The following is a 26,876-nucleotide window of genomic DNA, read 5'->3' as shown; positions in this document are numbered from 1 at the left end:
AACAAAGCATTAAGAAAAGATGGGATATAGCTCAGTGCAAAAGCCCTGGATTCAATCCCCAGACTATTACAGTGAAGTGTGACAGCTCAGCATTACAGCCAAATGTTACAGCTATCCTAAGGTCCCCAGAGGAGAAGAAACCAAGGGTGGCACTCAGAAAGATGGAGAGAACCAAGTTTATTATTACAATGGCAGGCTCAGAGGAGTTCATACTCCATAGTCTGAGGCACGAACAGAAATGGAAGCAACCTTATATAAAGACCTACAGAGTAGAGGGGTGGGCCTACATACCAGGTGAGCATGCTCACAAAAGCAGAAGGGTAGAGTTAACAGAATATTCTTGAAACATTAGGAAGGAACACCATGCAGCTCAAACAGTTACATTGCTTGAACAGAACATTTTATGGCAAAAACATGGTGGGAGAGAGGCTTGGCAAACAGACAAAGGCCTGCCCTGTTGTGCATTATTTCCTTATCACCACAAAGAAAAAGGGAGAGGTGCAGTCTTGGTGAGCTATGGAAGGAGAGATCAGAGATCAGGGCTGTTTGGAAAGCAGGGGCTTGTTAGGCAGGAAGGGGAAGAAGCGGGCATCTAGCTGTCCTAGGAATCCACAGGGCCTATCTGCTCTTGAAGCAGCATGCACTGTGAAATTCCACGAGGCCCAACAGAGCTGCTGCTGAGGGCAAGGAGGTCTTGAAGGAGCACAGTGCCCAGCCCCATGGCACAGGGTCCAGCCTGAGTGGAGAGACCTCAGGTATCCCCTCAGGAGCCTTGAAAGGTCAGGCTGCAAGATTAAGCAGCAAAATCAAATATAGACCCATCATTATGAATGAAATGTTTATGTCCCCCCAGAATTGATTAGTCCTGCAACAGCAGGTATTAGGGATGGGACCTTCAGAAGGTAATGATGTCAAGAGGCAGAGCCCTCATGAATGGCATGGGAGCCCTTATAAACAACCCCAGAGAGCTGCTGGCCTTTCTGCCATGTGAGGACACAGCAAGACAGCGGTCTGTGAGCCAGGAAGCAGGCCTCACCACTTGCTGAATCTGCTGCACTTGGGTCATAGATGTCCCAGCATCTAGAACTGTGAAAAATACATTTCCATTGTTTACATGCCACCCAGTCTCAGGCAATTTGTTGTAGCATCCTGAGTTGACTGCAAATCCATCTCAGCAAAGCATAAAACCAGGATTGAGGTGATCCTGCCAGTCAGTTCTCTGCCCGACACAACAAAACTGCACACCTTCTGAGTGAAGGTGATTGTGGTGGGCAAGTTCAACTGTCACCTGGACTGAAACTCCTAAGAGGGGACTGGACCAAGGGGTGCTGTACTCATCAGTGGGTTAATCTACTGATGTTCCTAGCGGAATGTGACCCTGTGATTGCAGAGTGATTGCCTGCGATGTGCAAGACCTTCAGTTCACGCCCTGGCCACACACACACACATCACACACACACAAGAAAGAAAAAATTGGCTGGGTGTGGTGGACCTGTAATCCCAGCACTCAGGAGGCTGAGGCAGGGGGATCACCATGAGTTTGAGGCTAGCCAGGACTACATAGCAAGATCTTGTCTCAAAAAAAACCAAAAGAAAGAAGAAAATTTTACCTATAAAGTTAAGCATATACCTACTCTGTGATCTAGCAATTCCACTCCTAGATATTTACCCCAGATAAATCAGTCTCACACAAAAATGTTTGCTCCCCATGTTCATAGCTACTTTATTTCTACTAGCCAATCCCATTAATGACCCAACTGTCTTTCAACAGGTAAACAACTGCTGTACATTCACACAATGGAATTCTACTTAATATCAATTTTTTATTTTATTTATTTATTTGGGTCTGAGTGCTGGGATTACTGGCATGCACCACCACACCCAACTCTCCAACAATTTTTTTATAGAGTTAATGCTTTGCAATAACATGGATAAATTTCAGAAACACTATATGTTGACTAAAAAAAGATAAACATAAAAGAGACCATGTTGTATGTCATTTCTATGAAACTGTAAACCAGACAAAACTAAGGCAGATGACTGGTATCAGATCATTGGTGGCCCAGGAAAGGGGGAGTATTGCAGACTGATTATAACCCATCACTTTCTAGGGCAACTTTTAGGATGATGAGAAAGCTATCACAGAATGAGGTGGTGATTATATGGGAATATTCGTTTGTCAAAACTCACTAATTGGGGATCAAACTCAGGACTTTGTACTTCTGAGGCAGTGATTTAGTGCCACTGAGCTAAATTCCCAGTCCCTAAGCCATATGTTTTTTGTGGGTTTTTTTTTTGCTTTTTTGGTACCGGGGATTGAACTCAGGTCCTTGTGCTTATGCAGCAGGCAGCAAAACCACTGAGCTAAATCCCCGGCCTCAAGCCATATGTTTTTAATGTGCATTTTTTTGTTTGTAAATTATATCTGAGCAAATTTGATTTTTTTGCAGTGGCAAAGTTTATTTGAAAAAGTAAAAGTGAAGAGTGAGGGAGAAACTGTCTCTGCAGAGCGAGCTTGGGCTGAGTAAAAGAGAAAAAAGTGAGATAGAAGCACACTCTGGAGAAAGCAGGGCTGGCTATCATGAGGAAAGCCACGGTAGCCTGATTTTTTAAAAAGACCTACTGAACATTTACTAGATGTCAGGTTTGTAAAATGAGAAGCAAGAATGAACAAGGAAGAAGTAGTTGAAGATATGAAAGAAAAGGGTCCCTCACCAGTCATAGTGGCACATGCTTATAATCCCAGCATTTAAGAGGCTGAGACAGGAGAAACTTGAGTCCCAGGCCACCCTGGGCTACAGAGTAAGAACCTGTCAAAAGGGCCAGGGATTTAGCTCAGTGGTTCTGGCACCTGCCTCGAAAGCTGAGGACCCAAGTTCGATTCCTGGTACCAAAAAAAAAAAAGTAAAACTATCCTGGTGTTGGAGCCATATTCTTACAGAAGTTCATTCTTGATGAACATGCTGGTGCAGGAATCAGACTCCTAGGAGGGCACACACAGTGCCTCCTGACAGCCCCTGCTGGCCACTGTGGACAGTAATGTTGACATTATTTGAGGTAGCAGGTATGATGCCTGTCTTCTAGTGTATTTGAGTGAGTAGCTGAGCCAGCCAGGAGAGTTTGGATGATTAAGTGAAAAATAAGAGATTCTTGGTTAAGCTGAAGACTTCATTTGGGAACCAAAAACAAGTAATCTCTTGGACCTCAAATCCCATGTTTTCCTTGAAAAGTATGGATTGTCCCACAAAATTTTGTTGTGGGTTATATTATTGAGAGGTAGAGTGAGATGAATAGGAGGTTTTATTTAATGGCACACTGTACCAGAAATCTGAAGACCTACAGATTTAAATTCCAGCTCTTGGGCCAGGGATTTAGCTCAGTGGTTCTGGCGCTTGCCTTGAAAGCGCAAGGTCCTGAGTTCAATCCCCAATACCAAAAATAAATAAATAAATAAATTAATTAATTAATTAATTCCAGCTCTTGTTATAATTTTTTAAGATCGTGAAATTACAAAAAATGCATGAGTCAAGTTTTAATAGACTGTATGATGGGTGGATGAGGCAGTCCATGGTACCATTTTTTTTTTTTTTTTGGTACCAGGGATCAAACTCAGGTCCTTGTGCTTGTGCAGCAGGTGGCGAAACCACTGAGCTAAATCCCTGGCCCCCATTTCTTTCTTTGGATTCTCAGGCATGGTTTGGCAGTGCAAGAACTCTGTAACATTAACAAAGTCAATAAAAAGTAAATAAGTAATATGGGGAAAAAATTATGGTACAATTTCCATACAGTGGAATTCACCCTTTCCAGGGTATGGAGCTGTGAGCGTGGGCCACAGTCGCTCACCAGTTAAGATATGAAAGCAATCAGCCACAAAATATTCCCCTCCCTCTGGGCAGCCAGCCTTCCCCTAGCCCTGCCCTTGGTGACTACTGGTCTGCATTTTGTCCCTGCTGTCTTACCTTCTCCCAACAGTCACATGAATGGACATACATGGAAAGGAGCCTTAAGTCTGGCTTCTTTTGGGACACAGGTTCATTCATGTTGCTCTGTACATCAACAGTTCATTCCTTTTTATTGCTGAATAACATTTCACTGTCTGGATGTACCACATATTATTTATGCTCTAGTCAAGGCACATCTGAGTCGCTTCCAGTTTCTGGCAATTATGAATAAAGCTGCTATAAACACAGATCTTCATTTCTCTTGGGTAGATGACTATGAGTGGGACTTCTAGGCTGTATGGTATTTCTCCATTCCTACTGGCAATGTCTGAGCTGTCCAGTTGCTTTGCGTTCTCACCAGAACTTGGGTTGTTTTGTTTTTAACCCATTCTGGTGGATAGATAGTGGTACAGTATCTCACTGTGGCTTAAATGTGCATTTTCCTAATAACTAATTATGTTAAACATTTTTGCATGTATTTATCTCCCATGCATATGTTGTCATTTAGGAAGTATCTTTTCAAACACATTACCTTTTTTTATTTGGTGTTTTTTTGGTACCGGAGATCGAACTCGGGTCCTTGCACTTGCAAGGCAGGCAGTGAAACCACCAAGCTAAATCCCCAGCCCTTTATTTGTTTTTTTGTGTGTTTTTTTGGTACTGGGGATCGAACTCGCGTCCTTAGCTTGTGAGGCAGGTGGTGGAACCACTGAGCTAAATCCCCGGCCCTATTTGGTTTTTTTGAAACGGGGTCTCATTATGTAGTTCAGGCTGACTTTGAACTCACTATGTAGCCAAGGCTGACCTCACACTCACAGTAATCCTGCCTCAGCCTCCCGAGTGCTGGGATTATAGCCATGTGCCACCATGCCTGACCGTATTACCTATTTTTGTTTTTAAATTTTTTTGTTGTCCTTGTTTGAGGCAGGCACAGTACAAACTGAGCCAAATGCCCAGCCCTGGTACTATTTTTAACATGCTGTGTCCTTTGCTGTGATGATTTTATTGATTAGGGGACAATGTCTTACAGATAATTAGCTTTGTATTCATGATGCCTAACAGTGCTTACACATAATAGAGAAAGAATAAATGTTCCTGGAGAGAATAAAATGAGGGGGGAAAATATAAGGGAACCAAGGAATAAAGAAAAAAGATTAGAGGTAAAGAAAAAACATGGGCTCAAGAACTGAGAAATTAGCTTGCAACATCAGGCATAGTGAGTTCTGAGGTCCTAAAAGAACAGAGTTCATGTGTGATCCTAAGGATCAACTTGACAGTGGATGATGAGTGGTAACGTTCTAAACTAGGGAGACATAAGCAGAAATCTCTGTACCCCTTAAGCCTAATACTGAGACTTCTTCTGAGGGGCTGGAAAAACATCAGCAGAAAAGCTGCCAGGGTGATTCCCTGACACATTCTGTACCTCAGAACAGCTATTCGAGAGGGATGAAAGTTAAATTCGACACCGTGGCTGGAGCCAGTAGGTGGGAAAGTGCTACAAGGACGAACGGACTGCAAGGTCTCAGTGCAACAGGCTGGGAGTGGCTCACCTGCCTGGGTCCCACACAGGTCAGCTCAAACTTATTCCTGTAAATGCTCCTTCGGAGGCAGCAGTCAGACTGTTCCACTGCACCACAGAGTGTGCCCTGGAAGGAAAAAATGACAGCATAAAAGGGAACATATACTGTACTCCGGCATGAAGAGAGTATCTAGTGACATCTTCAAATTCTAGGCTCTAGAATTTAAAGAAGAGCGGGCATTTCTGAAAGAACTGAAAGGAAAGAGGTGGCAGTCACAGGACTCCAGGGCATCACATGTGGATGGGAGAATGAGGGAGAAGTCAGCCCTGCCTGTACAGCTGTCTCATGTGTGGCCTCCAACTGAGTATAAATTTCCATTTAACACTCACTCCATTGTCAGTTTGGAATCAAAAGGAAAGGCAGGATTCCCTATTGCCAGGTGGGTGTGTTTTCAGAGAGGCAGGATTTCCCCTAAGCCACCAGTGGCGAAAGGGACTGCGAGTGACGTACTGTGCAGAGTCCTGAGGCATCCCGCCCGCTTCCAGGCCAAGGCAGTGATGGTGTGTAAGTTGGCAATCTCCTTGGGCTTCGCCTCTACCCAGATGCTTCTTCGAGGACTCCAGTTGATCACCGCAGTCTGAAATAAGGTAGAGGTTTTTAGAAGAGATAGAGGCTCAGCAAAAGCATGAAAATAAGCTTCTGACAGAAATTAGATTGGCTATATCAGAGAAGAAAGGGAATACAAGAAAATGAATAAGCTGGGCAGTTTAGCAGAGAGAACAAAAGGGGCAAAGGAAGCTGGAAAATAAAGGCAAAATTAAATGAAATAAGTAACAGGAGTGGAGAAAACAAAAGATCAGGGCAAGTGAGAAAAACCAACTGTCATAGTAGAGAAATATGGGAAAAGAAAAGAGAAATGGTAGGAGTTAGAGAAGAAAGAAACATGAAACATAAGAGTGCAGGGGACAGAAAGACAGGACTGACAAAGTTGGGGTAAAGCATCCTTCAAAGAACTGATGGGACTCAGGAGGCTGAGGCAGGGGAATTGCCGTGAGTTTGAGGCCAACCTGGGTTACCTAGTGAGTTCAAGGCCAGCCTGAATTACAGAGCAAGAATGTCTCAAAAACAAAACAAAACAAAACCCAAAAAACTGATGGGACTCAGACCCTCACTGTTTACCTGCTTTCCATTCATTCATTCACTCAAACACTGACTACATACTATGCACTAGATGCTAATCTAGGCACCAGAGATAAAAAGAGAAATAATAAGCCCTGTTCTCAAGGACTCTTTAATATAGCCAGATATGTACAAGCAAGGCATGATAATGTATTGTGATAAACTCCAAGCCAGTGATCTGAAAGAGGCAATGGGAACACACAGACAATGGTGATGAATTCTGCCTTGGAATCCTTGGAGAAGTACAGAGACAAAACGGCTAGCACGATGCATTTACAACTGCTGGCCCCTGCCAATGGATGGTGGGAGTAGGAAGAAGAAAAGGCATGAATTACAATCTGAGAATCCCTGAAACATACACTTCATTTTGTCCAGGCTTCTATTCCTGCTGAGAGTAATTTGGTCAGGCAGAGAGTTTACAGGGAAAGGGTACCCACTGTCATAACTTCTCAGGACAACAGACTGGCCCCCAGGACTCGCTGCAGCCTTGCTGAACTCCCGCTCCTGCGGGTCCTGGCTGTAATCAAAAGTCTGCAGCATGTGCCCTTCCTTTCCACAGGCCACAGTCTTCCGGTCACAGCCAGCAGCCACAATGCTACTGGTTGCCCAAGCCAAGGCATACAGTGGGCATGGGTGGTTAACCAGCTTCCCTTCAGACAGAAGGAAAGGGTTTCAGTCATACTTTTAGGGCTCCGCCCCAGAAATTCCTCATCCAGACACCAAGGACACAGGTTGGGAAGCAGAAGGGTGGATGCTTCATACTTGCTGGGAAACGGAGTAGCCAATGAAGATGCTGCCTTCTGGGACGTCCAAGGACACAGTGGCCGAGTTGGCTTGGGGGTGAGTGACCTCACATTCCTCTCACTCACTGCTCACAGGAAGCCCAGGTCACAGCTGACCAGCAGCTCATATCTGGGGCTCAGATATGAGGAGAGATGACGAGAGGGGCATCAGGGAAGCCATGGTCCCACCGAGTCCGCTGGGGGGCATTGGGGCATGCGCTTCACATCCAGGCGGAGCTCCTGGAGGGGGCGAGTATGGGGGTCAGGAGCTGCCTCGGTGGGCAGCAGCTCTCCCGGGCTCCCCGCGGCCCAGGGCAGCCCCGTTTCCCCCCGCCGGCCCCAACCCTCAGAACCTGGCGCCCCCAGTGCGAGCTCCCCAGGCGCACATCCGCCTCCACCGGCCTTCGGGCAGGTCAGGCCTGGGGGGCTGCTCGGAGCCCAGAGGGCGGCCCATCGCCCCGCTCAGAGGCGCCGTCCCTAACCCATCCCGGAGCGGGCGGGCGAGGCGGGAGGCGCGGCCAGAGGCGCGGGCCGGGGGCAGAGCTGGGTGCGTGCGGGCCGCGGGTCTGCGGGGCCCCCGAGCGCAGGCGTCCGGCCCCTGGCCGCTGGCCTCGGTCCCCAGTGCGGAGGGCAGTGCGGCTGCCTGGTCGGCCCCGCAGCGGGACGTAACCGTCCCGGCGCGGGATGATGCAGCCTTCCGCAGAGCCGGCTCCGCGCGCTCCGCCCCTCGCGCAGGGGTTCTCGCCGCCGTTAACCCCGCCCCACACCCGGCTCCGGGGCTCCGCCCACGACCCCCCCAAGTGGCGGCTCGGCCCCGGCGCTCTCTCCGCTCTCCAGCCGGAGGGACTAGCGGGGCGCGCACGCGCGCGCGGGCGGGCGGGTGCGGGGTCTCGGCACCTGGCGGCGCCCCCTTTTCCGGGATGGCGTTAGAGGAGTTCAGAGGAGGAATTCCTTCTTGGGTGTGGGAAGGGGCTGACCGGAGAGGAATCGGAGTGGTCGACATCATTGTTTTACCCATCTCATACTTGTAGACTGCGTCAGTTTAAGTCTCTTTCCCATTCATAATCTGATTTGGTTCTGTTCATTTTCTCATTCATTGTTGCATTTATTCAGCCAAATTTAGTGAGCAGCCCCTGTATGTCTGGCGTTAGGTTAAAGGCTGGAGACAAGGCGACTGACTGTTAGTGCTGGGCTTATAGGGAAAATTGGAGACCAAAGCTGGAGACACGTGTTCCGCGGCCCCCCTCCTGTGTGGTTTAGGAAAATTGGTTTATCTGCACCTCAAGTCTCCCACCTGTAAAGCACAGCTTATGAATGAAGCCTCGCAGGGTTGTGGAGAGGATCGAATGAGACAATTTGGGGAAAGACCTTTCTAAATCTTACAATACTGTGTGAGTCAGTGATTATTATTGGTTGACTCTGACTTGTTAGTTGCTTCATTCATTCAATAAGCACATAAATGTTTTAAGTTATTTCATGCTTTGGCTGAGTATGATACCTGGAGAATTTGAGTGTCTTAGTTGAGCCAGCTGTATGATCTTGAGCAATGACTTCACTGCTCTGAGTCGTTTCACTGCCTGTAAAATGGGGCTGTTGATATTGACTTCCGAGTGTTGATGTGGCCGGTAAGGTACAGGTGGATGAAAAGTGCAAGGCTCAGTGTAAATAAACAATGGCTAACACTGTATTTAGGGCAGGTTCCTTGGTTCTCATGCTCATTGCAGCATTTCTATTTCTGTGGCATTTTTTTCTCCTGTGATACCCAGTTTAGTGCTTGCACACCTGGGCTCTGAAGCTTCTGTTTGCTTCTGAGAAGAGAGGGTAAAATGGGCCAGGGGGGCAGGGAAAGACAGTGTGTGCTGAGTTTGTGATCAAGACATGGCCGGGGTCATCTGACTTCTGCTGACCCCAGGACCCTGACCTCTGGCCTCCCGGGGCACCCTGGTCCCAGAGCACTCTTGCCCAGGGATTCTCACTGGCCTGAGTGTTGTCCTGCCGGCCCAGGCTCTAGGCTTTCCAGAGGTGAGGGCACTGTGCCCAGAGGGAAAACACAATGAGCCTCCAGTCCATCTCTTCGGGGGCCAAACAGAGGTTGGCAAGTTGAGGTGCAGGCAAAGAGGACCAGGGGCTCCCCGGATGGCTGGGGGCCTGGTGACCAGGACAGGATGGTCCAGGAAGAAATGCAGGGGATGGTGCTCCGAGAGGCCAGTGCTCCTAGATTAATCATCTCTGTGGCTCAGATAAGCCTCTGCCAGCTGGAAGCAGAGTCACTGTGACCAGAGGGGTTTGTGTGGCTAAAGAGGCAGACAGGACAGTGTGACCACAGCAGGGGACCATGCCAAGCACAAAACGGTTTCAACATGTGATTGAGACCCCCGAGCCTGGCGAGTGGGAGGTGAGACCCCTCTCGGTTTTGGTCTTTTGCACTGATTCCTAGAACTGTTCTTTTTACCTGGACTTCCCTTCTCCCTGGGTTTCTGCTCCCACACACACCTCCCTTTCCCTCCCACCTCCCCCTGATCTTCCTTCCCTAATAGCCCAGAGCACCAAGTGCAGGTTAAGTGCCTGGTGTGGTGTGGTGTGTGTGTCTGTGTATAAGAGAGAGTCTGAACACTGTGCCCGCTGCCACTCCCACCCCAGCTCAGCAGGCACAAATGAAGCTTTGGCTTCTTGTCCCTATGTTTGTCCCCACTTTTTTGTAGCTGTCTGGGTATGAGGCAGCCATGCCGATCACAGAGAAGTCAAATCCACTGACCTGGGACTTGGACAAAGCAGATGCTGGGAAAATTGTTCAGTTGCTGGGGCAGTGTGATGCTGAGATCTTCCAGGAGAAGGGGCAAGGCATGCCTGCCTACCAGTTAACCCAGGCTCATCCCCTGGACACCGAGAAGAAAGATGCCTTCCCCATCTCCGCCTCAGCCTCTGCCCTCCCAGACCATTTCTCCTGGTTTGGAAACTCTGAGAGCCCTTTCTCCTTCCACTGCAATTTACACCCTCCTTTCTTGGCTTCTGATTTCCACCTGCTCCCTGCAGCGACTGTACAGCGAATCAGTTCTGACCACCATGCTGCAAGTGGCCGGGAAAGTGCAGGAAGTGCTGAAGGTACTGACCCCGACTTGTTCTCTGCCTAAACTCCTATTTCCCTCTACTTTCTCTGTTTTGATCACCATCCTTCACTTCTGTAGATCTTACTTCTCCATCCTCCCAGTCCTTCCTTTTGGATCCTTATTGTCATCTTATTAATCAGTAACAATTATAATAACATTAGCTAAATTAGAATTGACAGTGCACTTCCACACTTATTACCCTCACACAAACGTGCGAAGTTGATGTAATTGTCTCTAGGTTTCTTTATATACACACACACACACACACACACACACACACACAGAGGGAAAACAAAGACTGAGGAAAATCACAATAGCTTGCTGAAATGCACCCAGCTAATAATTGTTGGATAATGCCACTTTTACTGTAAAATTTTTATTTAGGTGACTATGTTGTTGTCAGTCCCTTCCAGAATAAATAAGGGGTTGATAAGCAGTTAAACCAGAGATGGGAGTCATATTCCAGTTTCTTTCTCCAATCCAGCGTTCTTTCTGCTGCCCCTCAGGGCCTGTATTTTATTCAACTTTGTGATGAGAGGAAGGATAAAGGAGGCCCTTTAAGTTCTCTTCCATTACTAACAGAGAAAAGAACATATTTCCCTTGGCCTAGCTGGGCCATGGTGACCTAGGCATCTTTCCTTCCTCAGGAGCCAGATGGGGGGCTGGTGGTGCTGAGTGGAGGGGGCACCTCTGGATGGATGACATTCCTCATGTCGGTGAGTACCCTGGTCCGATTTTCGTCAGTCTCCCTCTGGGGATAAGCCCTAAGACCATGAAGCTCATCATAGTTAATTTCTAGGTGGGCTCTCTCTTTCTCTTCTCACCATGGATCTCATTTCTCCTGAGCCCACTGAGACTCCGCCAGTCTGTTGCTAATGTCCCTACACCCCACACATCCCTAAAAAAAAGAATGGGGTTGTACATCTACCTCGTGCCTCTCCAGTTCCTGGATTCCCCACTGAACACAAACTTATACTATGGAAATGCAATACAAGCATCTGTTTTGTTATGTCTTTTTTTTTCTTTTTTGGTACTGGGGATCAAACTGGAGTCCTTGTGCTTGCTAGGCAGGCGGCGAAACCACTGAGCTAAATCCCTGGCCTTATTTTGTTATTAAAACTCCGCCCAACCATCCTTACATGGAGGAGGAGCCCTGGGCAGCGGGTTCCCTAGAGCCCGGGGGAGGCGAGGTCACAAGGGGCCCGGAAAGTTTGAGCTGCGGGAGAGCTCAACGCACCACCCGGTGAGCCAGCTGCAGACACCAGTGAGCGCTGGGCTCTGGACCTGGCTCTGCAGGAGAGAAAGCCCCACGCTGCAGGGGCAGGGAAGGTGGGATGTGTTCCCTCCCCCACCACAGGGAGCCCCGTGACCACAGCCCAGGATGCTTCCAGGAGAAGTGTAACAAATGTATTTAACTCAAGTTTTTCATGACTTTGGAGTCTTCAGAAATGAAGACTCAAAGACCCGGGGAAAACTATTTATTTGTTAGACTATTTTTATCCTTAGATTGGTAAAGGATGAGCAGCTGTGTGTGTACGGAGAGATGTGGATGGACAGAGAGGTCTGACCTGGCGCTAATGCTTCCTGAGGTCCGCGGCTTCACTCTTCCCGTTTCTCCGCAGCGTCTGTCTCTGTTGGGCGCAAGACAGAGTCTCGGGAAGAAACTCCCAACCTCCCGATGTCAGATTTTGGGAGTTCGTGTCCCCCCACCCCCAAGGGTGGATTCCAGGCCAGAGGGGATTAAGACTAGGAAAAGTAAGAGAGATAGGAGGGGTTCTGAAAGTGGGAGGTCTCCGAGGCTCTTTGTCCAGGGGTGATTTATACTCAAAATCACAACTCGGGTAACTATGGGTCAAACCACAATCAACCCATAGGATTACAAGTATAGTTGCTTAGCTAATATTGATCCAGTAAGGAAGGGAAGCTTGTAGTATTGCAGATAGTAAGTTAATTAAATATCTTGTAGACAGTTAGACAGGGCCAGACCATGAGGAGCCAAGATGGAGGAGAGTGAAGACACATACACTGAAGGCCGGGTTGTAAAAGGAGAGTAACTACCACACCACGTAGGATGAATAGCACTGATTGATATTCTAAATAGGTATCAATCACCTGGGTGGGGCACCAAGGTCTTCCAAGAAAGATCCCTGACCCACCCCTTACCACTGAAAAATCCTTGCTCATTCCTTGTATGCTTGCTACATGACTTGTTTCCCCATTTAATCAATGTTACCTGAGCAAGTATACTTGTCATAATCTTATTGGTTGTTCTTAGTTTTGTCCACCTTGTGATTTCTCATTGAATCAATATTACCTAAGTGACTGTACTTGTAATCTTATTAGTTGACTATAGTTTTGTCCTACCTTGAACCCGCCTCACCTCATGGTTTTGTCCCATAAAACACCTTTGAGAATCAGGGTGAGGGGGGAACCCATTTTCTGGTCCCCCTTCTGTTTTAGAAGCTATCTTTTGTAAGCCTGCTGTCCTTACCAAATGCTCCAAGGAGCTGACTGCAGCGAAGAACACGCGGGAAGGAACACACCCCGGACAAGTTGGAGAGTAAAACAGACCTTAATCTGGCCAGACGGCACTCCCAAAGCAAAGTAGCTTAGAGAGGCAATCAGCCCAGCGTCCGAGGCTCTTTTTATAGGGGGTTGCAGGGAAGTTAACTGGCGAAATTTACAGAAGAGGGAACAAAGGTTAGTGCTTTTACATTTGTATGTTAATTAGCCTGACATGTACTGATGTTCAGCAGATGTTTTGTAGATTGTTCTATAGATAGCGGTGTCTGGAACATCAGTTTTGAACAAAGAGTTGAATAATTATGGCTGATACAGATCTTATCTAGTGTCCCGGAACTAAGAAGCATCTTTATCTATTTACTCACATTCAATCACAGTTGGGGCTAGGGGAGTTTTATGATTACAGAGTTATGCAGTCCCACATTTTCGCTCAATAAATTTTTCCTGCTTTTTTTTTTTTTGGTACCAGGGATCGAATTCAGGACCTTGTGCTTGTGCGGCAGGCAGTGGCACCACTGAGCTAAATCCCCGGCCCAGATTTTTCCTACTCTTAACCTCCATTATTCCTAGAATTCATTCTTTGATTTTAGAAAACACGAACTCACACTTCAGATATCTATCAGGCTTGGGAGTTGCATCTCTTCCCCCTTTATCATTACGAAGGGTATACAGTAGGTATCATTAACTTCAGTTTAACCTTGTACTTGCAGAGAACAAAGGCATTCCTGGAAAGGGCTGGGTGTCTGGGTCAGGGCGTTCTGGTCACCCACCTTGGTGGCTGAGGCCTTGTCTGGGCTCCCTGACCTGGTAAGCTGATCCCAGCACAATCTCAAACTGCTGTTTATCTCTAGAGGCTGGAAGGCTGGGCTCTTGCATTTCCATCTTGAGGGAGTGGTTGTCTTCAGATCGTCTCCGGCCAGATTCAGTGTCTCATCTGCACTGACTCTCTGGAGGGCCCGATCCCTCTCTGACTGCCTATTAATTTCTGTCTAATTTAGCTGTCTATAATAACATGACCTCCTAGAATTAGGGGCTTGAAGGGAGAGGGAGAGAGCAACTTTTCTAGGTTTTCAGGCTTGCTGTGGGGCAGAAGGCTCACATTTCTATGCCCTGTTCTGGGGAAGAGGACTTCTGGTTTGGTGGGCATACAGGGAATCTCTCCCCTACCTCCTAAGGTTCCAGTCTTGAAGTGTGCTGAAGCAAGCTGGCACGGACACATCTGGAGGGAAGCACACATTCAGTGACACCCGCACAGGAGGCACAGGAGCCAACAGCATGACCTCCAAGAAGACCCAGAGAAGGCCTTGCTGCACTCTGCTGGGGCCCCGCCCACCTGGCCGAGCTCGTCCCACAGCTGCTGGTTAACTGGCCTGGAGGACTGTTTTGTCTGGGGAATTATTTGGCCAGGCCCTTTTGAACTGTAGGGTCCCAATGAAGTACTAGATATTATTTATGTAAGAATGAGCTCTTTTAACAATACATAACAATAATGCCCTTTCAGAAATTTCTAACTACTTTCCATGACTTAACCTGGTGATAGTTATTAAAAGTCTACCTTTAAAAAATAATAAATAGGGCCGGGGATTTAGCTCAGTGGTTTGGCCGCCTGCTGCGCAAGCACAAGGACCTGAGTTCAATCCTCAGTACCAAAAAAAAAAAAAAAAAAAAAAATAATAATAATAATAAATAGGGCCAGGGATTCAGTGGCCCCATGCCTGCCTCACAAGTGCAAGGAAATAAAGGCCAGAGGGTTGAAGCTGAGCAGCCTCTTCAGTGGGAGAGGGAAGTGAGAATGTAGGCAGTTTTAGAGGGGAGGAAAGTGCTTATTAGGGGCAATGAATGGCCCCAAAGAACAGACAATCATTTTCAAATGATTCTTTTTGGAAGTTGAATGGGTCCAAACAACAAAGTTCCTTTGGTTACCAAGTTTCAGGAGACTGAGGCAGGCTTTGGTTTGGTTCTCTGTGGTACTGGTACTGGGGATGGAATCTGGAGCTGGCAGATAGTCTCTCAAGGTGCTCAGAACTGCCCTCCGAAGAACAGAGGGCAAAGCGCCTCTGAATGTTCCTTAGTGACTTTGATATGGGGGGGATAAATGCAACTCCCAACCTGCTAGATGTCAGATATTCCCAGTTCCTGTTCCCGGAAGTTGAAGAATGAATTCTAAGGAACAAGGAGGTTAAGAGGAGGAAAATTGGGCCAAGGATTTAGCTCAGTGGCACCACACCTGCCTTGCAAGCGCAAGGTCCTAAGTTCCATGCCCAGTACCCCCTCCCCCAAAAGGAAAATTTATTGTGGAATAGGAATGGGGGGGGTAAGAATAGCTCCTGGGAGACAGGAAGAGTCCCGAATGAGTTGCTGTCAGGTGGGTGGGCTGAAGGGAGGCCGGGCCAGGAGAGGTTCCCAAACAAAAGAATAGGTGTGGAGCAGAGATTACCAGAAAGAAGGAACCAACCAAACTTTAGACACAGTAAAGCAAAACATTTTGGGTGCCTTGCATAGTTGTGTGTTTGTCCATGTGGGTTCGTTATTATAACAAACTTCATCGTGTGCCTGTGCTAAATGACAGTTGCAGTGGGCTCCTACAGTTGACAATAAACCTACTTCTCAAAGGAAGTTTTATAGAGCAAAGTCAGGAGGGGTGGGTATAATGTGGGTAAAAACTGTAATCACCCAATAGGATTACAAGTATAGTAGCTTAGGTAATATTAACCCAATAATAACAAGGGTATATGGATGACATCATTAACCTTCATTGATAATCTGTGGTCTTAGTTTTAAATCTTCTTGGTCTTAGTGGTCTTGGTTTTAAGTGGGTGGAGGAGGACAGCCCACCTACAAAGAGATAATGGGAAAACCCAAAAGGGTGGTACCAATACTCTGAAGCTTCTGTTCATCCCTTAGGAAAGTATGCAAATCTGGCCATTGTGACTTTAATTTAATTGTGATTTAATCACCTTCAGGTGTGGCTCCAGCCATAGCTTTGATGTGTTTTCATTCTCTGCATTGACTTCAAGAGCCCAGCCCTGTTGACTTCCTGCAGTATTTCTACCTTAGCTGTCTATGTCAACTTGATGCGCTTCCTAGGGAGGAAATGTAATAAAATCACGTTTCTTTTTACTTTTTGAGACAGGATCTCACTGTATTGCCTGTTCTGTGAACTTGGGATCCTCCTGCCTCAGCCCTGCATCCTACCCCCAGTAGCTGGAACTTCAGGTGCCCCCTGCAGGTGTGCCCTTGCACTCACACAGGCCATGATTTTTTTTTTTCTGTTGAAGTTATTTTATTTTATTTTTTTATTTTTTGGTATATCCTTTTATCAGTACATTTTAGGTGTACAATATAATGACATTCATCATTGGAAATTTGCACCTTTACATACTCTCTTGGTTCTTATTTATTCCCCATTCCCCTACCCTCCCTTCAACCCCTCCATCCCTCCCTATTTACAAAGACTTTGTTTCCTTTTTTTCATTTTCTCATTAATTCCATTCCCTTCTTTCCTTTCCCCTACCCCTCCCACTTCCCCCGCCCCTTTGCCCCTTTTTTTCCTATTTCACAGAGAAAAAGTACTGCACCCACTTACTTCCCCTGGGGATAAATAGCAGTGATTGTATTCTAAATAGTTATCAATCTCCCTAGCCCATTTCCTCCCACGAATTCCTTGTACACGATTGTTTTCCCATTTGATCCCCTTTCAATCAATATTACCTGGTCAGGGCTGGGGATTTAGCTCAGTGGCACCGTTTCTGCCTGGTCCTGAGTTCGATCCCCAGTACCAAAAAAGAAAAAAAAATATTACCTGGGTGACTGTACTTGTAATCTTATTGGTTGATCATGGTTTTGTCCCACCTCATGCCCAATTTGTAATTTTCCATTGGGTCTTCTCAGGATCTTGCACTTGTGAGGCAGGAGCAGTGCCACTGAGCTAAATCCCCAGCCCTCCATTGGGTCTTATAGTTTAGTCTCAGTTTGTACTACCTAACCCCATGGCTTTGCCCTACAAAACACCTTTGAAAAGCGGGGTGGGTGGGCAACCCAGTTTCTGGTCCCTCTTCTGTCTCTCTTAGACAGAAACTATCTTTCTCTCAGATTTTTCCTACTCTTAACCAACGTTGTTCCTGGAATTCATTTTTCAATTTTAAAGAACACAACTCTCTCTTGGATATCTAGCAGGTACAGAGTTAAAGTATTTCCCTTGTTTAGATTATTTTTGCTTATTTGGATAACATATTTTGAATACTTGGTGCCCTGTATTAGTTTTGTACCACCTTATACCCACCTCATGGTTTCTTTCCTACCTACCTTGTGATTTTGATATACGAAGCCTCCCCTGTAAGTGGAGTCCTTTCTGGGTCTCCTTCATCTCTCTTAGGAGATATTTTTCTCTCAATAAGAATTTCCTACTCTTGGCATATTGGATATTTAGCAGGTTGGGAGTTATATCTATTTCCCCTATATCATCCTTAGATCAGAAGCACCATACCTTGGGCTATTTTCTGAGCCCTAGCAGTTTCTGTGACCTGCTTTGGAGGAGAAAGAGAGGTGGGAGACAGGAGAAAGTCAGAATCCAAGTGGGTGTAGTGACAAATTGTAATCCCAACACGGAGGCAAGATCACTAGAGTTTGAGGCCAGGCCGGGCTACATAGTGAGTTCAAGATCAGCCTGAGCTACAGGGCAAGACCCTGTCTCAGAAAAACAAAACAAAACCACCAAAATAGGGTTGCCAAGGGCTGGGGATTTAGCTCAGTGGTACTGCACCTGCCTCGAAAGTGCAAGGTCCTGAGATCGATCCCTGGTACCCCAAAAAAAGTAAAATAAAAAAGGTTTGCCAGACTCTGAAGAGAGTGCTGTCTGTGTAGCGGAGACCTGGAGATAACTTGTATGTGCTGTGGCTCTGGCGACAACCTCCTTCCACCTGTCCGGCTGCGTGTCTCTGGGCATCCTGCGCCTGCAAGGCTCAAGCGCTTGGCAGGGCTGCCCTCTGGTGGCCACGCCGTGCCCTACAGCCCCAGCCTGCGCCCGGAGGAACCGGGTTTGGGAGCTCCTTGTGCCTGGGTCCGAATCCCAACCCCCACCTCCGTGATTGAGAGGGAAGCACCAGGCAGGCCAGGTTCCGACTCACGGCACGGCCGGATCGGAGCTTCCTATGGCTCCACTCTTCCAGGTTGCCACTCTGCCTCCCTCAGCCTGCTGCAAACCTTTAAATCCTCGGGACTACGGAGAGGCTGCTGCCCCTCGTCCCCCGCCGCCCCCCACCCCCCTTTTGGTACTGGCTATTGAACCCAGGCTCTTCACAATAAGCTACATCCCCAGTACCCTCCCCTCCTTTAATTTTTTTTTGACACAGTATCTCGCTACAATGCTTAGAGTGGACTCAAACTTGAGATCCTCCTACCTCACACTCCTAGGGTGCTGGGAATACAGACATGTGCCCCCTCACCCAGCTAAGTCTGCCCTCTTGGTCTTTCGTTTGTTTTGTGTTTGAGGTTTTGAGGTTTTTGTTTTGTTTTTTTTCCCGGTACGGGCAGATCGAATTCAGGACCTTGTGCTTTCGAGGCAGCCGTGGTGCCACTGAGCTAAATCCCAGGCTCTCTTTTGTGATACAAGGTCTTGCTTTGTAGTTCAGGCTGGCCTTGGACTATGTAGCCCCAGCTGACCTCTTGGCAGTCCTCCTGCCTCAGCCTCCTGATTGCTGGGATTACAGGCATGAAATACCATCCCAGTTGGCCCCTAGCCGCCGATGTGGCATTTGGAGCATGGAAAGGCAGTTCCTTGAAACCAGCAATGGCAGCCCCATCCAGGGGAGGGCTAGGCCCATGATCTTCCTGTGTGTGATCCCCTCATGGGTGGATCAGGCCGTTCCCAACCAGTGACCACATTGCCTCTCAGGAGCCAGTGCCCTCCTCTGTGCCAGGGTTTTTCCAGTGCTGCAGGTTGTGCAAGGGAGAAAACTGCCTTTTCCTCACCCATCCTCACAAGGTTCATGGCCCATATTCCAGTAACAAAAGACAGGCAGGGGGCCAGGGATTTAGCTCAGTGGCACTGTGCCTTCCTCATAAGTGCAACATCCTGAGTTCGATCCCCGGTACCGCAAAAAAAAAAAAAAAAAAAAAAAAAGACAGGCAAGCCAGATGTGGTGGTGCATACATGTAATGGTAGCATTCTGGGAGGCTGAGACAGGAAGGCCACAAGTTCCAGTCTAGTTTGGGCAGTTTAGCCAGACCTTGTCTCAAAAATTAAAACCAGCTGGGCGCAGTGGTGCCCATCTACAATCCCAGCACTAAGGAGGGTGAAGCAGGGGCATCACTGAGAGTTTGAGGCCAGATTGGGCTACATAGTGAATTCCAGGACAGACTGAACTGTATACTGAGACCCTGTAAGAAATAAAGAGGAGGGCTGGGGATTTAGCTCAGTGGTTCCGCTGCCTGCCTCGAAAGCGCAAGGACCCGAGTTCGATCCCCGGTACCAAAAAAATAAAAATAAAAAGAGGAGCCAGCATGGTAGTGTACACCTGTAATCCCAGCACTAAGGCAGGAGGATCAGGATTGCTGAGTTCAAGTTCAGTTTGAACTAATAGTGAGAACTTGCATCAAAAAACCCAAAAAAGGGGAAGAAATAAAGAGGAGAGAGAGACTTGCAGCAAGGACAAGCTTTATTGAGATAAAGAATCAAGAGGGGCCACTGGTTCTGAAGTGCCGAAACAGCAGCTCTCTTACAGAGTTAGGGGCTTATGAGGCATAGCAGAGAATGAGGAAGCTGGGCACTATTCTGGGATGGTGCTGTCTATCTTAGTCCATGGTCACTGGTCTGTTTCATGTTTGCATACAGTTCCCTATTCTTCTGGAGCTGAGGGCCTCTTGGTCTGGAATGGTCATATTGTAGATAGGTAAATTACACTTGATCTTAGCCAAAAGGCCGAGAAGCATAGGTAAATTAATTAGATAATTTATAGTCAGACAGGGCCAGCCCACAAGGAGCCAACATGGAGGAGAGTGAAGACACATTCACTGAAGGCCAGCAGTGTAAAAGGAGAGAAACTACCTCACCCATGTAGGATGATAGCAGTGATTGTGTGATTGTTATTCTAAACAGGCATCAGTCACCTGGGTGGGGGGCCAAGGTCTTAACCCAGCCTCTCTAGGAAATATCCCTGACCCACCCTTACTGAAAATCCTTGTGTGCTTGCTGTGTGACTTGCTCCCCCATTTGATCCCCATTTAATCAATATTATCTGGGTGACTGTACTTGTAATCTTATTGGTTGGTCATGGTTTTGCCCCACCTCATGCCCACCTTGTAAAATTCCATTGGGTCTTATAATTTTGTACCCACCTCACCACAAGGCTCTGCTGTATAAAGCATCTTTGAACCATGGGGTGGGCAGGCAACCCACTTTCTGGTCCCCCTTCTGTGTTTCTTAGACAGCAACTTTCTTTCTCTCAATAAATTTTTCCTACTCTTAACCTCTGTTGTTCCTAGAATTCATTCTTTGATTTTAGAGAACATGAGCTCACATTTTGGATATCTAGTAGGTTTGGGAGTTGCATCTCTTCCCCTATATCAGTCTGTTCTGTAAACAAGAACCAGGTGAGTTAATTAGGGGTACTGATATTACCAGGCTAAGAGAATGTGGGGTGGGTCAGAATGCTTGGGAAGATGTCCTTCCGACTTTTCCTTACAGAGTCTGTCTCAAAACAAATAAACAAAGGGCTACAGATGTAGCTCAGTGTGAAAGCTGTGAGTTCAATCCCCAGTACAAAAAAAGATAAAAAGAGAAAAGCTCACAAACTCTAACCAAAGTCTTGTATGACTTGGGAGCCTCAGGATGAAGCCTGGAAGCCCTGGGGTGATGGGATATTTTTATACACGGGTTTGATGAAGAGCCAGCAGTCGTGGAAGAATGAGGGGACCAGGAGGGGTTTAATGTGACCATGCAGGCTGGGGGTTAGCAGGCCTGGTGGCTCAGCCTCTCTCCTGGGTTTCCCTGTGACCTTTCCCTGTGTATGGTCAGGACACTGGTGCCACTGAGATAAGGGAAATAAATGTAGCTCCCAACCTACTAGATGTTAGATAGCCGAGTTCATGTTTCTCAGAGACAAAGAATGAATTCTAAGTAGCAACGGAGGTTAAAAGTTGGAAAATTTATTGGGGAATAGGGACGGCTCCTGAGAGACTGGAGGGGACCTGAATGGGTTGCCAGTGAGCCCACTTCTCTGAGGAAGTTTTACGGAGCAAAGTCAGGAGTGGGTACAGTGTGGGTCAAATTATAATCAACCATTCCGATTACAAGTATAGCCACTTGGCTGATATTGATCCAGTAGTAGCAAGGGCATGTAGATGACATCAGTAATTTTGGTCGATAATCTATTGTCCTAGTCTTATGTTTAGTCTTAGTCTCAGTAGTCTCAGTTTTAATAGTCTTAGTCTTAGTGGATGGGAGAAGACAGCCCACCCCTAATGAGATAATGGTTTATATGGGAAATTTCAAAAGGGAGGTGCCAGTAACCTCAAGTTCTTCCAGGACACAGTCCATCTGTGACACAGTATGACTTCTCAATTTGTTACCATTTGTGTCTAGATGTCCCCCCAAAGCCTCAGCAATCATAGGTGGGGCTTTTTCACAGGTGGCTAGAGTGTGTGACACTGGAATTGATCCACGGTGCAGTGCTGGAATCAAGGGCCCTAGGATTAAGGGTGTGTGAGTGCTACCCGCCCTAAGTAGGCTGGATAGGATAAAGGGGGCAGAAAGAGGCTGTTAAAGTGTAGGGAACAGGGAAAGGGGATGTTACTAGCACCTCTGCAGTAAGTCCTAGTCTCCTTCGAGCCCCGGCAGTACAAGGTGAATTACAGGAAAGGTGGAAAAATGAGACTGAGAAGAAGCTGAGCTTTGGATCTGATCAGTGCTGCTCTGGGTGGCAAAGAGGAAAGCCCCCAGCTTACATCGGAGAAACAAATGTAACAAATGACTTGCAGAGAGTTCAGTACATCCACGTAAACAAGATGTAACAATCCAAGAACAATGAGGAACTGAGTAGATATTTGTTCCTCCCAGGATGTCTTCAGCTGGTGTAATCTTGTCCTGGAGAATCCATAGCTGGGCTGTAGGCAGGAGAATTAGGCTAACCAAATGATTTTACCCAAAAATTATATAGCATTGCTCCTGACATTAAGGGGCTGGGGATTTAGCTCAGTTGTTGCGGTGCCTGCTGTGCAAGCGCAAGGACCTGAGTTCGATCCCTGGTACCAAAACAGAAAGAGGCTATTAAGGTCCCTTGCTTGCTTGCTTTTGCTGTTTTCCATTTGCCATGAACCGTTTCTCCTGCGAATCCCTTCTGCCATGCCACCCTGCCTTGGAGCCAGCCAACTATGGACTGAAACCTCTACAAATGGTGAGCTAAGTAAACCTTTTCTCCTTTAACTGTGAGTGTTAGGTATTTTGTCTCAGCAACAAGATAAGTAACTAGGACAGAATTCATTTTTCAATTTCAGGGGATGCAAACTCGGTGTGGCAAATGGCCGGGGTGGGGGGCAGTGGTGAGACTACCTGAGCAGGCTAGTGGGAGGAAACGTGGCACAGACTCTATTCATGTGGGTGCAGGTTGATTGAGGGTGACAAAAGCCATCAGTGGTGAACACAGAAAAGGCTGCAAGTTTTTTTTTTGTCTTTTTTGGTACCAGGGATCGAACTCGGGCCCTTCCTCGTGGAACCACTGGGCTAAATCCCTGGCCCCCTAGGCAGCAAGTTTTATAGGGGATTGGGAAGGGGTCTGGCATACACTGGGGGTCAGAGCAAATATTTGCAGTCAGGGTCCATGCAGCTGTCAAGGCAGATGCATGGATTTTATCAGGTAACTGGGTGCCTGGAAGATGTTGTGCTGTACTTTGTAGTTGTATCTGTTTTCTATAATATCCCTTTCTGTGTTCCGTCCACTTGGAGACAGCACAGCCTGCATCTGGTTTTTAGCCACCTAGGGGAGTGGTGCCCTCCTGCTGAGGGCTTTGGTTTTGCATCTGCTAGAACCTGTTGTTTGGAATTAAACAAAATGTATACCAGCAGGTTGGGAGTTGTCTCCTGTAGCAGTGGGATGGGGACAGAGACCAGTGACACCTCTCTCAGAACATGTTCCTGCCAAGTGATGAGTGACTCCTTGGCAGTGCCAAGCTGCTATACTTGGGATGTCATGTCCTGAGCACCCATAGATGCAGATACCACCTCCACAGGCCCTGCATCCTTGGGCTGCTGAGCACACAGCCCAGACACGAGTCGCCACACAGAACAGAGGGTGCTGACGAGCACAGGGTATGACTGCAGCCCACCCCAGGCCCAGGAAAGGTACTGCTGGCCTCATCCTTCCAGAAGTGCAGGGGCAGCATCCCCTGGGGGTGCAGGTGACTTCCCAGGGCCTCCCTTGCATCCCCAGACCCAGCTGATCTTCCTGACAGATGCTGTGGCCTTGGCACTCAAGGTCTTGCTGGCCTTGCCCGCCAGGCCAGGGCGCCCCCTGTGGTCTCTGTGTAAGGCTGGGACTCTGGGGACCCCCACGTGGCACCCATCTGCCCCTTCACATCCCCTCTCCACCTTCCTGCGCCTGGCTGCTTCTCTGGAAGTCAGCGAAGGACCCCGTGGGGACACCAGCCAGAGTGCAGGGGGAGGGCGGGCCCCAGGCCCACAGTGCCTGGGGATTAGGTGGCCGTGGTGTCTGATGACCGGTCCACCCTGAAGCACTGGAAGGGATTTGTACTGCTTTGCCCTCAGGTGGAAGCTGGTTTAAGAGAATGTGACTGATTTCAGGGTTGGGGCGGAGCTCCTGCCTCTGGAGCAAAGCTGGGGCGTGGCCGGACATTGGAGGCCGTACTCTGGGTAGCTGGACCCTGCCACTTCCCACCCTGCCCTCTGGAGGGACCTGGCAAGGCTCTGCCAGGAGAGAACCAGCTCCATCTCCCCACTGCGGTCCCAGGGACAGACTGACCCCGCTGAACCTGAGGCCATCCCCCACCTTCTCTCTCTCTGAGCCACACAAACAGCAGCTCTGACAAGGACAGGGAAGAGCTGGGTGCTGTGGCACCTGCCTGTACTACTAGCATGGAGAAGCTGAGGCAGGAGGGCTGCAAGTTCTAGACCAGCCCAGGCTACCTAGGAAGTTTGAGGCCAGCTGAGGTACCTAGGGAGGGCCTTTCTGAAAAGACAAAGGAAGGGCTGGAGATTTAACTCAGTGGTGCTGCCGCCTGCCTTGCAAGCACAAGGTCCTGAGTTCGACCCCTGGTACCAAAAAAAAAAAAAAAAGGCAAAGGAACAAAAAATAAAGTAAAAAATTTTTTTTTCCATACCAGAGATTGAACTCAGGACCTTGTGCTTTCCAGGCAGGCACCCACAAAGATAAAATTTTAAAAGGGGAGGGAAGATGGGAGAGGGTTGTAGAGAGCCACAACCCCACCCTTTTGCCTCAAGCTGGAGGTGGGACCCAGACAATCCTGCAGGCCCCGCACCCCTGTGCTGCTCCTCCCCAAAGTGTGGGCTGGAACTGGGAGTGTGAAGGAATAAAAGTCTTCTAGATATCCACTGAACTACCTGGGTGAACTCCTTACCACTTACAAGTCCAATTATTTAAACACAGGCTGACCAAAAAATTGCATATCTTTGTTAATTTTTATAAGATAATATAACAGGAAATATAAAAATGACAATTGAGCAAATTTATTCACTGGTTGAAATGATACCTGCCCAAGTGACACAAATGCACTGCTCTAGTGACACTCAGGGTAGACTATTGAGCCATTAAAAAAAACTCAGTGTTGGGACCGGGGATTTAGCTCAGTGGTTTTGCCGCCTGCTGCACAAGGACCTGAGTTGGATCCCTGGTCCCAAAACAACAAACAAACAAACAAACAAAAAAACAGTGTCAGAGACTCCTACTGGCTTCAAGAAGGAAGTAATCTTGCCAGGCATGGTGGTGCATGCCTGTGATTTCACACTTGGGAGGCTGAGGCAGGAGGATTGTGAGTCCGAGACCAGCCTAGACTACCAGGGAAAATACCAAGAAGAGAGAGAAGCAAACTGCCCTGCTGTGAGAGCCTGGAGGCCACCAGGCAATGGCCTGAGTGTGGTGTCATTGCTGACAGTGGCCAGCAGGAAGTAGGAAAGCAGAGACTTCAATCCCAAGGCTGCAGGGAAAATAGCTCTGCCAACAACCGAGCCGGAAAGAGGGCACAGCTGACCTGTGCCTGGACTCCTCACAGAACTGAGAGAAAACACATTGTGAGGTTGTTAGCTGTGAGTGTGCAGTCTCTTGGGAACACTAGTGCAGCTAGTGTAGCGACCAGGGACTTCACTCTGGAGCGCTATCACTATCCCTGGCCCAGGTTGACCTTAAGCTTGGTGGTCCTCCTGCCTCAGCTTCCTGGGTAGTTGAGATTGTAGGATGCCATTGTACTCAGCTTCTGGCTTCCTTCTCAACCAGACAGACCAGTAGAGCTAATTTTACCCACAGAAAGCACTCCATGTGGGATGTGCCAAAAGGGAGCCCTTAGATCCAAAGAAACCCTCCATATTTCCTATCTTGCTCTTGTGTCTAAAATTCCATCAATATTCACTTAGCAAATATTTATTGAACTCTGTATCAGTTATTTATTGCTCCAACAATGCCATGTAATAAATTCCATGAAAACATTAGCACTGTCACGGGGCTGGGTCACAGGTTCCCAAACTTAACCCACCCCACTGCACCAGGCTCACTGACTCCCATCAAAGAAAGAGTTTTCAGGACACATTCCAAAGAGGCACATGTAGGTTTATTAGGCACAGACAGTACAGGTCACACTCCATGTGCTCTGAGGAATGAGACACAGGATGGTTTGGACCTGGGTACATTTACGCTCCCCCCACCCCCCAACTTGGGTCCTTATGCTTGCAAGGCAGGTGGCACAACCACTGAGCTAAATCCCCGGCCCAGCTCTTTTTTTTTTTTCCTTCTGGTACCAGGGCTCAAACTCAGGACCTTGTGCTTGTGAGGCAGGTATGGCACCACTGAGCTAAATCCCTGGCCCCTATTTCCGCTTTTCTTGAGGGGTGGAAAACCCAGGAAGACAGTGCCATGGATGGGGTTTGCTTTGTCTTGTTTTGGAGAGGGGATTTAAACCTTCTCTAGATTCACTCAGCATTTCACTTAATTGGGCCAATTGACAGCCTTATGTTGATGGGTCTGGTAGGAAGATGTGTCGGTCTGGTAGGAAGATGTGTCAGTCTGGACAAGAACTGTTGGCACAGGGCTGTCTTGAGTGACTTCCGATAGGTCCTGGAAGTTGCAGTGTTTTTACAAAGTAAGTATAATTACAAAGTGTCAGATCCCAGTCCAGGCTGAAGAGAAAAAACTTCCCAGGCAACTCACATATCCTGCAAGATGCAAAAGATACAGCCCCCTGCCCCACCACGCAGCAACAGGGGTCCAGATACCCCTGGAGGCCACCACATTTCCTCCATCCCAGAACAAAAGACTTCCTCCACTCTAGGACAAAATTTTCCTGTTTTAGTTCGATCCCTGATACCGCAAAATGAAAAAAAAAAATCCACGCCTGACACTACACCTACCCTACCGAAAGTACCCTATAAAGTTTTCCCCTCACCCAATCCCCCCCCCCCCCCCCCCAGTCAATAGTCTTGTCATTCTTGACTGGCCTGCACCCACGCTGGAAATAAAACCTCACTTGGGCCGGGGATTTAGCTCAGTGGTTTCGCTGCCTGCTGTGCAAGTGCAAGGACCTGAGTTCAATCCCCGGTACCTAAATAAATAAATAAATAAAAATAAAACCTTACTTGTTGCTTCA

The 26,876-nt window shown here is 47.8% G+C and overlaps 2 protein-coding genes across 2 annotated transcripts; one reads left to right on the top strand and one right to left on the bottom strand.

Annotated features, from left to right (window-relative positions):
* Nucleotides 1–160: 160 nt before the first annotated feature.
* LOC147826980 (uncharacterized) lies at nucleotides 161–8,425 on the bottom strand. Its single transcript, XM_087216256.1, has 5 exons — nucleotides 7,776–8,425; nucleotides 7,403–7,662; nucleotides 5,972–6,098; nucleotides 5,492–5,587; nucleotides 161–1,086 (listed from the first exon to the last, which is right to left on the bottom strand). The coding sequence occupies exons 1-2, from the start codon at nucleotides 8,423–8,425 to the stop codon at nucleotides 7,644–7,646; spliced, it is 669 nt and encodes a 222-aa protein (XP_087072382.1). The 3' UTR covers nucleotides 161–1,086; nucleotides 5,492–5,587; nucleotides 5,972–6,098; nucleotides 7,403–7,643.
* LOC110347979 (glucokinase regulatory protein-like) lies at nucleotides 8,304–16,009 on the top strand. Its single transcript, XM_087216418.1, has 4 exons — nucleotides 8,304–9,817; nucleotides 10,456–10,524; nucleotides 11,177–11,245; nucleotides 14,228–16,009. The coding sequence occupies exons 1-4, from the start codon at nucleotides 9,758–9,760 to the stop codon at nucleotides 14,294–14,296; spliced, it is 267 nt and encodes an 88-aa protein (XP_087072544.1). The 5' UTR covers nucleotides 8,304–9,757; the 3' UTR covers nucleotides 14,297–16,009.
* The last annotated feature ends 10,867 nt before the right edge of the window (nucleotides 16,010–26,876 follow it).

This window comes from Heterocephalus glaber, unplaced genomic scaffold (genome assembly GCF_053883595.1).
Source record: "Heterocephalus glaber isolate CG9 unplaced genomic scaffold, H.glaber_assembly_v1.0 deba00001457, whole genome shotgun sequence".
Taxonomy (NCBI): domain Eukaryota; kingdom Metazoa; phylum Chordata; class Mammalia; order Rodentia; family Bathyergidae; genus Heterocephalus; species Heterocephalus glaber.
The sequence above is the reverse complement of the archived record's forward strand: the minus strand, read 5'-3'. Positions and strand labels throughout refer to the sequence as shown.

What these genes read in the sequence shown, in the direction of transcription:
- LOC147826980 (XM_087216256.1), bottom strand. Translation starts at nt 8,425, where the DNA reads ATGTCGACCACTCCGATTCCTCTCCGGTCAGCCCCTTCCCACACCCAA.
- LOC110347979 (XM_087216418.1), top strand. Translation starts at nt 9,758, where the DNA reads ATGCCAAGCACAAAACGGTTTCAACATGTGATTGAGACCCCCGAGCCT. An exon ending in AAGTGCAGGAAGTGCTGAAG is followed by an intron (nt 10,525 to 11,176) that starts GTACTGACCCCG and finishes TTCCTTCCTCAG; the next exon opens with GAGCCAGATGGGGGGCTGGT. An exon ending in GGATGACATTCCTCATGTCG is followed by an intron (nt 11,246 to 14,227) that starts GTGAGTACCCTG and finishes CTACCTCCTAAG; the next exon opens with GTTCCAGTCTTGAAGTGTGC.